Source organism: Carettochelys insculpta, chromosome 20, assembly GCF_033958435.1.
Source record: "Carettochelys insculpta isolate YL-2023 chromosome 20, ASM3395843v1, whole genome shotgun sequence".
Lineage (NCBI taxonomy): Eukaryota > Metazoa > Chordata > Testudines > Carettochelyidae > Carettochelys > Carettochelys insculpta.
Window position 1 is genome coordinate 19,204,714 of NC_134156.1, and position 15,815 is coordinate 19,220,528.

At 40.3% G+C, this 15,815-nt stretch overlaps 1 protein-coding gene across 2 annotated transcripts in view; it reads right to left on the bottom strand.

Moving 5' to 3' along the window:
* Positions 1-2,483: 2,483 nt before the first annotated feature.
* Positions 2,484-15,815, bottom strand: part of PRKCA (protein kinase C alpha) — a 350,851-nt gene continuing 337,519 nt past the window's right edge. Inside the window, exons 17-18 of one of the 2 annotated variants that reach the window (XM_075014246.1) lie at positions 14,739-14,786; positions 2,484-11,615 (exon numbers count right to left, since the gene is read on the bottom strand). In XM_075014246.1, coding sequence (XP_074870347.1) covers positions 11,451-11,615; positions 14,739-14,786 — 213 coding nt within the window. In that variant the 3' untranslated portion in view covers positions 2,484-11,450. The remainder of the gene's footprint in view (positions 11,616-14,738; positions 14,787-15,815) is intronic. The other variant, XM_075014244.1, reaches the window with a different exon arrangement.

The window sequence follows — 15,815 nt, forward strand, 5'->3', positions numbered from 1 at the left end:
CTCTCCATCAGCATATTAAAGTTCCCACTCTTGGCTCTCCTGTAGCTGATATCATCTTATTCTGGTGGCCTAAGCCTATATTATATATTATCTGCTATTTCTTTCTGCCTTTCACTGTTTTATTTCATTTTAGCAGTAATGCAAGAGGCCTACAGGGATCATACTACGTAAAAGATTAGCTTGAACTAGGTAGGTGTGGGTGTCTGGACATTTCCAGACAGAGACATATAAGGGGAGTGCATCTGTGTTCCCAGGCTTTAGTTCAGCTAGTAGATGGCATTTATATCTTGTGAGGTGCCAAGATGTTATGGTCCCGTTGGATCAGTCATCCTATGTATTGCAAAGTGAAGATCAAGGTCACCAAAGGCTGGTATGTGGTATCTTGCCCCCCACCCCATGCTCATTTTTGGAAGCTGTTAATGAGGATGCAATGTACTATCTTATGCATAGTCAAAGGAGGTTGTTAGTTCCGTTCCCCCAGCAGGCATGGGTATCAGAACCTTAGACTGTGGAAGTCTAGTTTTGGCTTTGCAAGATTGGGTTGAAGTTACGTAAGGAGACCTATAACACCCCGTGGCTGACAGCGGCTTTTGGTTCTCTCTTGATTCTTTTGGTTCTGCTTGTTTTCTTCTTTCTACTAGTCTCTCTCTAAATCTTTAGTTTCTGCTGCTGTATCACCTCTCACCAATGGTTAGGCTGGTCTTTCTACTCCTCAAGCCCATCAGGAGGGAGCAGGAGTATGGTGTTATTCTAGCTATACTTGCACTCATGTACTGTGTTTATGTAACTAATCAAGGTGGATTAGTCTGTACATAATCACCACCTCAGATATTTGATTATGAACGCCATTATTAAATGCAATAAATCCTGTGCTACTATTACCCTGTTATATATATATATATATATATACTATTACCCTGTTAGCAGTGTTCATACAATTGCTGCAGGTCCTGTGAGCTACCTCCACAGAAGAGCTCATATTGCTCCTCATAGCTGTGGTGTGGGATGAAGGGCAAACTTAGAGATGCTTAGGTCAGACTGGCGAGTGGTTGCCCAAAACAATAGTCCTACCTACAGTCCCGATTGCTGGTCAACACACCACATCCAGAAACCCTCTTCATTTCCCCACACCATGGATCATCATGGTATTGCAGCTCCAGATGCTCCCTGGAAAGTCCCACTTCCTTAATGGTTCAGAACGGCTGAATTAGGGTGTGAATATTTCCAAAGTCCTGTGATTTCTGCTTTAGAATACACCTCCTTTAGTGCTTGGTTGACATTTGGATTATTTAGGTAAAGCCAAATTAATGCATGGTGCAGTAAAATTCCTTTTTTTAAACACCAAACCTCTAGGGCAGGGGTTCTCAAACTTCATTGTGCCATGACCCTAGTCCAACAATAAATGTTACTATCTGACCCGCGGAAGAAGGACTGAGCCCTGAGCCCTCCTGAGCCCCAGCCAGGGGACCCAAAGCCCAACCCTCACCACTGCAAGAAGGACCACAGACAGAGTGTGTGTGTGTGTGTGTCTGCAACCTCATCCTTGATATCCACAGTTAAAGCCAACAGGCCTGGGCTTTGGTCCCAGGTGGTGAAGCTTGGGCCCTGCGACCCAGCAAGTCTAATGTCAGCCCCAGCATCTCCATTAAAATGGGTTAGCAACCCACCTCAGCATCCTGACAAATGTTCCCTCTAATTTTGCCGCGTGTGGAATACATTTTGTTCTGTGCAGAGGCAGGTACAGATGTACACCACGAGTAGAAACACATGCTGCCGGCTGTGGGTGCTCTGCTAGTCAGCTTGGCAGCATTTCCTTCTCTCCTGAGGGGTCGCCCAATTGCTCATCTTACAGGCATCACTGGTGCCAACTCACAGTTTGAGAACTACTGATCTAGGGCAAAATTCTGGGCCCACTGAAATCAATTGCCAAGTTCCCAATGACTTCCATAAGGCCAGGATTTCACCCATCGCCTCAGTGCTATTATTGGATCCATGCAGGTGCAGGCATTGTCCTACTCAATTCAGTAGGGCACTACCCAGCTACAGGAGTCCACAAGCACAGGCCCCTTTGCAGGCTCAGAGCCTGATTTTAAAATTTTACAGAAAAATATCATTCGCTGGAAACGTGCAGGGAACAGGATCATTCTGTCACTGGCTATCCTTTATGATGATTATAACTACTTTACTCAAAATGGCTACAGGCTTAAGATAATGCTTTCATGACCCCACTACACCAATGAATCAATGATTTCATTGCTTTCCATGTCAATGGGCATAGGACAAAGTCCTTAGAGAGAAGCCCATCAAAACTCTGAATTTGGACAGCCTAAATAGTGGGAAATTCAGATCTCCTTCTGAATTGCACAGCTTGGGTAAGCCAAATCCAGCACAAAGTTTGGGGAAATGCTGGACTGCTAACTTACAGCGAAGAATTCAGTCATTGGAGTTCCCCAAAGGATGAAAGTCGGAGAAAAGAACACACAGCAATGATCAAGTATCTTTATTCATACACACTTGCTTTCAAACTACAATTAATATTTAACAAAAGCATATCATGCAAAGACTAAAGATTAAATAATTAATAAAAAAATGCAGTAATTTATACATCCGTCTTGCCAGATATTCTTCCAATATCATTTTTGAGAAATGAATCACCTCTCCAGATTTTCCTATCACATCTTGTAATTAAATAATAAGAAAATAATGTCCTTTTTATAAAAAAACAAAGTTTGGGTCTTAAAATGATATCCATCAGTGTTTAACAGTGGTATCGTTCCTTGTTAAAAAACAATAAAAATGTTAACACAACAAATGCAACAATTTCAATTGTCTCAGGCGCATTCTATAAAAGACATTCTCTTGCTAAAAGTATGAATATGGTGAGCTGTATTTTTAAGCTTTTAAAAGAGGCAACAAAGCATTTCATTTTGTTAGAATTGTTTTTCTTACATTCATTCTAGTAACCCAAAGAAGTGAACAGATTTGAAACGCTTTCTATCGACATAACTCTACGGTGTTAAATCTTTGCCTCACAGCAGCAAGAATGCTCAGTAAGGTCCCCATGCAACAAAACACTCAAGCATGTGTTTAAATCCCACTGATTTCACTGGGATTTAAGCATGCACGGCTTGAAGTTGAGCCTGGATGGACCTAAACACATGCTTACAAGCTTTGCTCTCAGTTCTGCAAGGTGGAGAGTGCTATGAGCCTGGATTCCGTGCAATACTGAAGCACAGTTGGAGCTACAACGCTGGGAGTATTTCTACTAACATCAGTGGGATTGCTGATGTGCTTAAAGTACCATGCTGAAGTGCTTGGCTGGATCAGAGCCAGAGTAATCAGCACCTTGCAGAACAGAGCCCTAAAATACAAGAGGGTGCAAAGAACACTGATTGAACAACAGTAGCATGGAATCAGGGAAAAAAATCAGTTTGTTTCTTTATCAGTTCAAATTGCTCTTTAAAAACACAATGGTGGCTTATCAAGATTCAAAGCTTATTGTTCTTAAAATCAGTTTTGTTCACCTATTTATAAATAGTTAAAAAAACCCTTGGTATTAGCGGAAGGCTTCACAACAATTTCTTCTAATCGGAAATTAACACAGGGCCCAGTCTGCTTCCCTTGACATAAAACAGCAACAGATCTGGATCTCACCTACCATCTATTCTGACTCCCACTGACATCAACAGAAACCCCCCCAAGTTCACAGTCCTGCTGCTCGTACCCTTGCATGTCTGGACTTCAGAGGATATTAAAAATCAGTCAATGAAGTCACACGAGTAACAAACCAGAGTGAAATCCATCTCTATCGAGTCAATGGAAGCAGACCAAGTCGTGCAATATGATCAGTGCTGTTGCTATTGCTTTTGCATTTCTACCTTTAATCACTACTGAATTTTTAGCTAGTTACCAAAGAAGAAAAAAATACCACTTGGGGGGCTGCTTTTCTCATCACTTGAACTATGGATGATGCCATGGCTGAGCCTGGTGTGAAATGAAGCAGAAGCTCAATGTCTCACAGATGCCAGTTAAATTACCAGCTGAACAAAAATCCTCACTGATGGGACAATTGCAAAAAAAAGATTATTTTTTCTGTCAGGAGACATAGCTGAGCATTCCTGGAAAACAGTTGGGTTGCCAATTTTATTTGGCCATATGGAGTTTTGCACGACAATAATAAATTCTGCTAAGACTTCTACTTGCAAAGAATTTTTAAATGGCACAAAAACGTTTCAGTAGTTGCAAAGCGGGTAGAGCAACCGACCTCAACATGACTGGCAAGAACGCTTCACATTGTGACATGAGTTCAGTTAACAAGAGCTAAGCTGTACTCCAAATCCTATAAGAAACATATCAGATATGTTTTTTTTCCTTTTAAATGGTTTCAGTAGAATTACTAAAGTTATATAAAAGTATAAATAGCATGGCATATCAAGCAACACCATGTGAATTGAATAAACCGATTTATTTAGTATTAAAAAATTATAATAATACTTACAATTACATAACACTTTTCATGTTAAAAGTGTATTAGAAACATTAACTAAGTAGTCCTCACAATATGCAGTGAAGGACGTAAGTATTATTATCCCCATTTTACAGATGGGGAAACTGAGACAGAGAGGTTAAGTAACTTGCCCAAGGCCACAGAGGGAGTTAGTGTCAAACCTGGGATTAGAACACATGTTTATGGATCCCAGATCTGTGCTCAGAACACAAGAGCACCCCCTCCCTCTCAGGATTTTCTTATGAACAGGAGGGCTTTAGTGCATGATTACCATCCATTATAAGGCTATTTCATTACCAATCATTACTGGCACTGCTATTACTTGATATGATATCATACGTGGTTACTATGTCAATTTTTATATAACACATCATTTAAAATAGTTTCTAAGGTTATGGAATAGAAGGAAAGAATAGTTTGGTTTTTATGTACGGTCTTTCATTTTTTAATTCTAGCTAAATATCTCCCTAACTAACAGCACAGAGATAACTGAGTTTCTGTATTTGTCATGGAAATTTGTAAAGAGACAAATTATATACAACAATTTATGTCAATGACTAAAACATAAAACAAATCACAATGCATTTCGAGAAATTCCTTGGCAGGTTAGCACAGCTACTGCAAACCAAATTCTACAAATACTCTTTCTAGTGATAGCAAAGATTTCTCATTGATGTTTCCAGAGTTGTGCTTTATTGCAAAGAGCATCTCTCTTTGATGACTGCATGTAACTCCTGCTCAGTTTAACTGGAGTCAGCAGGGCTGACGGGCTTCCTGGCCCTCTGGGCAAGGTCGGGGGAGAGGTTTGCTCTGTGCGCTCAGAAGGGGCAGGGCTGGTGGCAGACAGTCCTCAGTGCAGCTTGGAAGGTGCTACTGTTCCTCTGCTGCCAGCCCTCAGTTGCCCAGAGTGTGCCATGCAGCGATTTAAAGGGCTGCTCCTGTACACATCCCTCTTTGCTCCTCCATTGACTGGAGTCACATGCACACACCAAAAGAAAGGTACCCATAAAGACTATGTCTTCTCAAGAGGGTTTTTCCAGCAAAATTGGGCTTTTGTTGGAAAAATCCTGCAGAGCGCCTCCCTGCAAAATGTGCTATGTTGATAGTCTGTCAATAAAACTCGGCACATCCGCCGGCAGTGTTATACCTCTCTGTGTTCAGGTATAATGCCCTTCTCAACAGTCGTCTGTTGACAAAACAGTCATGTAGATGCTCCAGGGCCCTTTTGTCAACAGACAGGGCTTCTCGTTCCCTTGAGAGAGGGCCGGGCAGTCTGTGTGCTCCCTTTCGACAGAGCAGATTGCGCTTTCGATCTGCTTTTATGTGTAGACGCAGTCTGTCGACAGAAGATTTGCAGGGAAATCCCTTCCGACCGCCACTTCTATCGACATGCTTCTCATGTAGGCATAGCCAAAGTGTATTAGTAATTGAATCTCTCTGGACCTTTAATGTTCCACCTTTCCTGCAAGGAGATAAGTTTATTCCCTGGTTTGTTTTATAGGAGACTACTTGTTTTCCTATGGAATTGACCTTGCAGAACAGGAAAGATTTTAAAGGATCAGAGTGTATGCTCGCTACAGATTACTTTATTCATTAATCAATGACTGACAGCAGGATTGTCTTTAGCTAAAAGAAGAAATAAATCCCATTTTATTTCTGCAGACTATGAAAGATCTGAAGGCTAAACGTTCCTCCCTGAATTCCTAACCTAGGCTACATTGGACTTTTTAATGTTGAGTGTGTTCTCTCTTTACGCACCTGCAATTCCTGTTGATGGCAGGAATGGAGTGCAAATAAATTGGCACTGTCTTGCAAGCCCAGATTCATGTGAGCAGTCTTCATCTCACCCAAGTAATCACACTGAAATCAACAGGATGTGAATAAGGATTTGAAGGATTTTGCCCACAAACTGAAATCCACCACATTCCGAGGACCAGCTGGAGGCCTAGGATGAGATTAATCCCTTGAGGATTTAAGTGTGACTTCAGTGATTCCAAGGCTTCATTCTCACTCCCTGCATAGGGTTGGATTTCATCTCTACACAAGAACATACTGACCCCATTTATTTCACTGCTTACTCTCTCATGCAGCTGTCTTTTTGCCTTGACTTGGGATATGGAGAGTTTTGCATCTATAGAGTTTCTTACAAATTATGTTGAGATATGTTACCTGTAATTAAAAAAAACCTCTCATTTCTATGCAACTTAATAGGGATTTATTTTTTGGGGGGGGGGGGGGTGATGGATCATGGCCAGTCACAACACGTTTCAGATAAGCTGCCTGAACCTGAAATTTTCTTTCAATAGTTAAAATTCCCTATGAATTGAGGTTTTAACAAGCTCTTTGAGACATCTTTCTATTTATCATCCCTCAGCCCAATTAATCAATTTCCAACAGGCACCCACCATTGCTATGGTATACCTCACCTTGGGGAGTTGTAAGAAATCTCAGCTCCTTCAGAAGTTAATGGGAGCAGAGTCCATTTAGGAGCTTATAAGATCAGGTTCTCAAAACATTAATATAAATTTTAATGCAACAAAATGTCAGTTTTAATTTTATAAACTCATGATATCAGGGACTTTTTGTTATCTCAAAGGGAAAGAACCCATCTAAAACAGCGTCACTTTAATATTAACAACTATTTATATTAGCCAAAGTTCTCTGGATAGCCACATCGTGGAAACTGATCTCTCTTACATAAAATAACAGCTGTAATAAAACAGCATTAGGAAGATTCTTGCTATGGTTATGCTACTGTCATCTGCCAAAAAAGATTTCCTGACAAAACTTCTGTCGAAAGAGTGTGGCCACATACAAAAGTCAGTCGGCAGAGCGCTCTGCTCTGTCAACAGAGTAACCAGATTGCTCAGAAGCTCTCTTGGCAAAACAGGCACGCAGAAGCACAAGCAGACAGGGATGCCCATCAACCTGAATGCTCTGTCTGTTGACAGACAGTCCATACAACTTTTTTATCGACAGAACCTGTTGACAAAAGGCACTCTTCCTCATCTGGGAGAGGAAGAAGTTTGTTGGCAGATGTGCTGGCATCTGTCAACATACTGTTGCCAAAACATTTTGGGTGTGGAGGTTCTACCAGTTTTGTCAATAAAAACGGGGCTTTGTTGGCAAAACTCGCTAGTGTAGCCACAGTCTACTTGTTTTACTTTCTATCATGCACTTCCAAATCATGAAGAAATCACTGCATGGGGCTTTTAAATTATGTATAAAGGGCTGCTCCTAACATCAGTGCTCATAAGAAACACCTTGAGTAAGACACAGTAGTTAACAGTTACTTGTCTGGTCAGTCACTTTTATATAGCTCTGCACAATGTTGCCTCATTCTTGCAGGATGGGAGAGTTCACATTACCTTTTCATTAGGAGTGGTCATAAACACAGGAGCTTCAAGGTAACATGATCAGAGATGACTTCCTGCTTTTAACTTTACCAATGGCAGAGCGTGTGCAAGTGCAAGAAAATAAAAAATAAGAAATCTTGAGGAAATGAACAAAACCAAATCATTCTGCCACTTGCATGGTGGACCAGCCCTTTAAGATTATGCCTCAGGAGGCACAGTACTGTTTAGCGTTTAGCACTTAAAAAGTGGGTCTACAGCTGATGAATTCCATGGCACCAGTTCACGTCTGTTAAACAAGTTCCATATCTTGTCTACCATCCTCCTCCCACCTCTGTTACATTTAGTTTCTCCTGCTGCTTCTCCCACCTCTAGATCTGCTGTGTTCTACTATTCTTTTCTATTTTCATCTTTGCCAGATCTCTCCATTACCTAATGCCCAACATAACACCCCAGTGATATACTTACACGGCAATAAAAGGCTAGCGTCTCACCTATGGCTAATCTGGATCAGTTGATTTAAGCTCCAAGGGGCTTGAACCGAAGGACTAAAAATCGTAGACCTGATCTTCAGTCTTGGGCTGCAGCTGTGACTTTGCAGCCCTGCAAGGACGGAGGGTATCACAGATCAGGCACAAGCCTCTGAACAGCTGCACTGTAATTTATAGCCCTGTGCTCCATGAGCCCAATTCAGTTGACCCAGACTCTGAGACTGGGTGGCAGAGGTTTTTTTGTTGCAGAGCAGATTCAGAGAATACTAGAACTGGAAAGAACCCTGAGAGGTCAAGCCCAGTCTTCTCCACTCACAGCAGGACCAAGCACTATCTACAACCATCTCTGACAGACATACCCCTAGAGTACATTCAATGACTGCTCCCCACAATATCAGCAGCAGTGATGTTAAGAGCCCCTTACTGTAAATCTAATCCTTTGAAGTAATCTGCTGGACCCTCCATTAAATGTCACATGGTGCCCTGCTGTCCCCACCCTGTGTCAGGTGCTCAATGTTAATAGATTAGAATAATGTAGGTCATGAAATACTACAGGTATGTTATGATGAGCACCCGTTTTTAAAGATATAAATGATATACCAACAAGATAACTCATTCTCAGGTTTGGCAGATAACGTAATATTTTGACACAGATGTTTTTAAAAATAGTTATTTCTAAACTAATTTTAAATTTTGTTTTAAAGTTTCTGTAGTTAGCCAATAGCTTGATCTCTGTTTTGTTTACAGTGTCCCTCATTGCAGCGTGTTTCTCTAAAATCTTCCAATCTTCCATTTTACCAGTGGCCCAAGATTACTTATTCCCCTGGAGAGCATATGAGTAGTCCTTTTCTTAGACAAGTGGGCCCAACAACTGCAATGGGGCTATCTGTGGATGAAATCCACCCCTGGGCTGAAGATCAGCACAAGTCACAAGGATTATGCATCACTGACACCCTCAACAGCTTTGAGAGAAGAAACGATATGTAAGCTTAATACTGGCCCTCTGCACATGGCTGAATTTCACCCAGACATAACCCTGGGGCAACGTGTGAGACTTCTCAAGGGAGTCATGAATAAACATATAATCAATGGTCTATAGGATTAGGCCCTTCCACAGTATTTTGGCACTGTTTAGATGATCTACTATAACACACAACAGATAATAAAATTTGCTACAGATTCTGATAAATGTATAAGTCTTTTGGGGAAATATTTTACTTTGCATGAGAGTAAGTTTGCATGCCGGAAAAGAAACAGAGATCATTCTGCATGCAGCAGTAGAGACGACAGCTTCTGTCAGTGACATGCACATTCAGAAAGCAAAAATGTCTGAGAGTGCTAACAGTAGTAAGGAAAAGAGAAAGGAAAAGGTAAGGACTCTACCAACTTACATGCTGTAATGGAACCAAAATATGCACACAAATATTTACTGAGCTTTGAATCTTCTAGTAAGATCAAAGAAGACATATCAATCATTTTGACCAGATGACTGCTACAATAGAAGAGTGCATTAATTACAGTGTTCATCACTGCGAAGAAAGAAAATCCATTTTCTTTTTCTGCTAGTCAGACATGTGAAATAAAAGCCTCGCTGAATCTTGTATAAAACCTTGCAGGTAGCCATTACTGTTTAAAAATAAAACATAGTATATCCTATCCCATTGACCATATCCATAAACTAAAATTAAAAAAAACCCCAAAAAATTAGCAATAAAACATTCAGCTAAATCTAAATAATAATGCTCATTCAGAACAAGCACCTTCACAAACAGCACAATTTTGCTTTATAATTTAATAATACTCTTTTTATACTTGATACGATTATGTCGATAATAGAAATTTGCTTATTATTAAGGGTTAATATTAAACGTGCAAAATTCATTGCAGGAAGCATATGCAAAATGTATTAAGTTCCCTTCCATCAACCAATATTTAACTACTTTTTTTTTTTTTTTTGGAGGCTCCAATATTCCACTGTTCTGGGATTTTTTAAGTGGAATTTAGACCAAAAACATCCCAAGTTACCTTGGGAAGATAGGAAGTGAGTCTGAACTCCACACTGACATTAAATCACTGCTTATGTTGTTCTCCTCTACCACCCTATTCTGTAGCCTACTAAATAAATAAGTGTGAGTAATTTGTAACTGGGTACAGTTCTGTTTTGCACATTGGTTAACAAGAAATTTATAGCAAAATATAGGTATTGGTAGGTCTGGCTAACAATGAACTGGAGTAGCGGTGTAAATTAAATTAAAATATAACTAACAATGGCACCCTGGATCACAGATTAATCTCATGGAGATTATAGTTAACACAAGCATTATTTGTAGTATTAAAAATGCAATTTTATCCTTGAGCTAATATTTGCCATGTGTGCTAGTTACCATCATTCCTAAATATCTGTCCGCTACTGAAAAATTGTTTAAATTTGTGTATTGTTTTGTGCAATTGAGTTTCAAAGCCTACGTGCTTGACTTGATTTCATTAAAAAAACCCAAGCCACCTAGCACCTGTACATATTTTTCTAAAAACAATAATTTTGAAATACCTTGCTTCGAACAATCTTATCCAGGGCCCTCCTGGTTACCCATCCCTTTCAGGTACTTGTGGTGCCCTGCCATCAGAAGGGCCAAAAGGAAATGTAGTCCTTCTGGGCCAAGTCCTCACACTTCATGCTATCCACATTTAAGGGCTGAAGACCTTTTGTTTTAAGGTGGATTCGTTTTTAGTCTATTTGCTGCTGTTACGTTCTTTCTAACATGCTTTTTCCAGTGTTGGAGATATGGGGGGCGAAGGGGAGAATAGAGACTATGCAAATGTATTAAAATGTACCAAAAATGGCTAACTTCATAAGAGTAACCTACAGCCATTAGTGACTTCTAGGTTAATAAACGGGCACGGTATATTACACGAGGTCCTACTAAGACAACTTCTCTTTGTGCAAAGCCAAATCCTGAATGAGTGTCCTTTTTTCACCCCTTCTCCTAGGGTTTTTACCCTACAATTTTCAGGCTCACCTGGAACCAACAAGTCAAAGGCCTAAAAATTCTAGGGCAAAGGACCCTTTCCCGCTGTGTGGTTTGTTCAGGTGTATCAGTTTCATATTACACTTTGCAAGCTAGGATGTATGAACTGTGGGTTGACATAGGAGAACCCTTCAAAATCTGTTTGGTCTATATTAGAAATGACCAGCTGATCAGGTGGTGTTAACACAGGCTGTCCTCGAGTAAAGAATTTGTCGAAGTTTTCAGCACCTTTGCCACACTGAAAGAGAAAAAGGAAAAAAAAAAAATTAGATGAATAATCATCAGTGATGTCTACTGGCAACAGTGTCTCCTGGAAAATCATTCCGGATAGATGTCAGAGGTTCTTTCATGTTTTACCTTCACCAACAGCTGGATACAAATTTCCTCTATGGTGTTAAAACATGAGATGCAAGGTGAAGAGAAAATGTAAAGTTCGTAAGACGTGGAATACAGATTGAACCTCTCTAATCCGGCACCCTCGGGACCGGACCAGTGCTGAATCAGGGAATTTGCCAAACCACCAGAGGTCAGTATTGTCTACCAGCATTACCAACACTTCCACTGCTTATTGCGCTCTCAGAAGACATTTAGGGGGTAAATTAGAGCTTAATAACAGCACAGAACACTGAGAAGTGAGGGCTGTAAATAAGCTTTATGGAACCATGGGAAACTTGGCTACACCCATGATAAATGGACACCCAGCTATTTAAAATCAGGCTAGACCATCAGTGTTGCTGGACTAGAGCGTGCCGGACTAGAGAGATTCAACTGGTAGCTGGATTGTGAAGTAAGGGATCGTAAAATAATTTTTCCTGAAGGACTGTGTGGCCCAGAGACATTGCACAAACATTCATGAAACAGGTGGGGCAAACCTTCCCCTACAGCTACTCAGGTAGATAGATGGGCAAAGGTTTTACTCAACAGAGTAATCATATGGGAAAATTACTCGTAGTTACAAAGCTAGAAGCATGAATCTGTCAGTAATTGGCAGCATTATACACAGGTTTGGAAGGATGAGACTTTTTAATCAATAAATGTTGATCTCACCACACATGCTGACAAAAAACACTTCCATCAGTACTGACATTTACAAATAGGCACAGTAAGAAAATCAAAGCTCGCCAACTCACCTTGAGTTTAATTTAATAGTATTAACTTTGTCAACATCACATGTCAAAATATACAATTTGAGTTTCCACCATCAGAAAGCTTTTCAACTTTTTATATTGCTATGTCTGCTATCACAAACTAATTACTATCTGAACCTCTGATGGCCTGATGAGCCATAATTTCTCACAACTGTGAACATTTAAATGTATGAAAACAGAAAAAAATACTTTAAAATAAGCATTGATATTACCTGTTGAAATTGAAAAAAAAAATTGAATTCTACCAAGCTTAGTCAGTCAGCATGCTCCAAATATGAGCGTTTACCTACTGCTATTTTTCAGATGGATCTAGCAGAAATGTCATTGTTGCCAACTATGCACCTTCTTAATATTTGGTCTTGCCTCCAAGAGAAAAAAAACTAACTCAAATATATTATTAATTCCCATTTGTATTATTAAGAAAATAGCTTGTGGTGAACATGAGCAGGTCCCTTTGTAAATTAATCCTTGCAGAATTCTACCCTGTTAATTTAGTAGGCACACTTTTAGCATGCTTTTTTTTCTGCATGTACTCCTGTCTCCTGACTCAGGCTTTTGTCCAGTGTTCCTCCTAATTTTTTCCATCCAGGTGCAGAATAAATTTTGTTATATGTACCAAGGCATGTGTGGATGTGCACCACCAGTAGAAACACATGCTGCTGGCTGTGGGTGCTCTGTTGATCATCTGGGTGGCATCTGAATCTATCCTGGCTGGCTGCCCAAGTGCTCAGCTTACCGGGAACACTGCTCATCGGGCTCAGGCTAATGGACTGTTTGTGCTGTAGAGATTTCTGAATTCTAAGGCAGTTGCCAATTCTGAAATGCGCTCAGCAAGACCTTGAGTCCAAATCACACTGCATGGTTCTGCGAGATTCCTTGGACAACAGAAAGATTCAAAGCTTGGTGAGATAAACTGTGTCTGCCAAAAGAAGGGGTTACAGAAGTCCAGAGTGGAGGTGCCTGGATGAAACTTGCTGTGTTTCACAGCTAGTGGGACCCTTCTTACATAAAGACCAACTAAGAGGGATGGTTGCATATACAAGCTCCATGCAGAAAGCGAGTCAGTCCAAAATGAACAAAAAGAGCTCTGTTTGCATGGAAAGTTCACGGCAGCACTGAGGAAGGCAGAAAACACTTCTAGCAAAGCAGCATTAACAGCAAGTAAACAGGAATGGAGGAAGGAACAAAGCAAAATTAGCTTGGCTGGGAGAAACTGAGCGCACACATGGGTAATGCTGGACTTTGGCCACCCTGGAGAAGCCTGACAGAACTTAAGGGCAAATCAGATTATCTCAGTGATGTTACTGGGTGGTGTGTACCAGGAGTACAAGTCCTGCAAAAATGTCTTCCTCTTATACCTGTCCTCTGTAGGGGGACTGCACCACTCTATATAACATTTAATGGCCATGTTTGCACTGAGCCACTATGCACTCTCATCTATCCTGGGAATAAGGTGGTTCATATGTAGGGCTCATTTACATTATGCAACCATAATGCAAAGTGGGGTACAGTTAAAGACTGGGCGAAGGAGGAACTCAAGTAGTCAGATGCATGGCTCATGTGCTACTTTGTAGACCAGTGGTTCCCAACCTGGAGTCCGTGGACTCCTGGGGCTCCGTGAGGGTATTGCCAGGCGTCCGTGAAAAAATAAAATAGAAATAAAAATGATCACAGAAAATAAGTTTTAAATAAATTGCAAAGTTACCATCAATTATTATTTTTAAATTAAATATCTTCCACTAATGTTTTTAATTGGTGTCCAAAAATCTATGTTGTGGTTTCCTCTTCCATTTAATGAAGTGCACTTAGCAGCTAGAATTGGCTTTGATGGGGGTCCGCAAATGGCGTGTGAGGATGGTTGGCAGTCTCTGAATGGTTGGGGGTGTGACTGGGGGGCGGGGCCCGCATGAATGAAAAGGTTGGGAAGCACTGTTATAGACAGTTCAGTTCTACCATGTTCTGAATGATTTTGTGGAGTGCCTCGCATAAATAATAGTAAAGTGTAAGTAAAGCTGCAAAGCAATTTTGCTGGCTCGGGCACAAAAGTTGTCTTATGATTTAAATAAAAACCACACGCTCTGGATACCGATGACAGTGTTCACAAGGCAACATGTTCAATTTATTGCCAACACAAGCAGTAAAACACTCCAACTGGTTAAAGAGTTAGGTTAGTCTGCTTATCATTTCACCCAGCATTCTAAACATGTGCTCACCGAGTACCTCGATGCCCACTGAAGCCAATGCATTTTGGTACAGAAGTTCTGAAGAACAAGAATGGACAGAACTGAATTTTGGTGAAGGTTAAAAATCCCCATCTTCAGACTCGTTGTGAGAAAACAAGCATGTTTCACAATTTCCAACAACCAAATTCACCTTGAGTCCTGGCCGTCAGTTCAATGCAGCAGTAAAGGGGCTTAGTTTAACTTTTTAAAAGGATCCTTGACAAATCCATCTGATGCCTCCAAAAGGAAAATGATATATTCTTTCAGTCAAAGGAAGTTCCTCAGATACCGCAAAGATGAACTATCCAAATTGGAGGGCGGCACCCAAAATAGCAAGAGGAGCCTTGTTTTTTTTTTCTTCCAAATTTGTTAAAAAAGTCAATAATTCAAGAGCCTCAAGGCATGTCAATATGAGACGGTCCTTAATAAATAACATCAAACCATACATTTTGTAACGTCTATTTTAAGAACAGCACACACACAAGAATATGTAATGGCATATATTTACTGCAGGACACTACCAAACTTTTTAAACATTTTATTTCCTCACACTTTTCATGTGTGTGTTTGTGCCATTATTTTCCCAACTTTCACTCCCAAAGCTATTTTAGTTATGCTAATTTTACTTCACATTCAATTTCAGTTTTCTTTTTTAAAATGTGTGTTGCCCTTCACAGCAGGAATGTCTCAAGCTTCCTTTACCTTTTTTAAAATCAAGACTTTATTAGCAACACAATCACAACATGGATACAGTATCATATCCCACAATGCACTGCACATATTGAAGGGGGAGTTATCCAGTGTTTTGAAATCACATATCATTTGCTCTTTAGATACGAGTTCATTATTGGGCTTTTAGACATTCGCCATTTATGAAATAGTTTGGGGGTGTTCTGTTTTTCTTTGCGATTATAGCACTGGGAGCCACAAAGAAGTCCTTAAAGAGCCACATGTGGCTCCGGAGCTGCAGGTTGCAGACAGTGATTTAAACAATGATTTAAATAATTCAATCATGGATAGTCTAGCCACCTGCTTTCATTCATATCATCACACAATTGCTGTAACTGG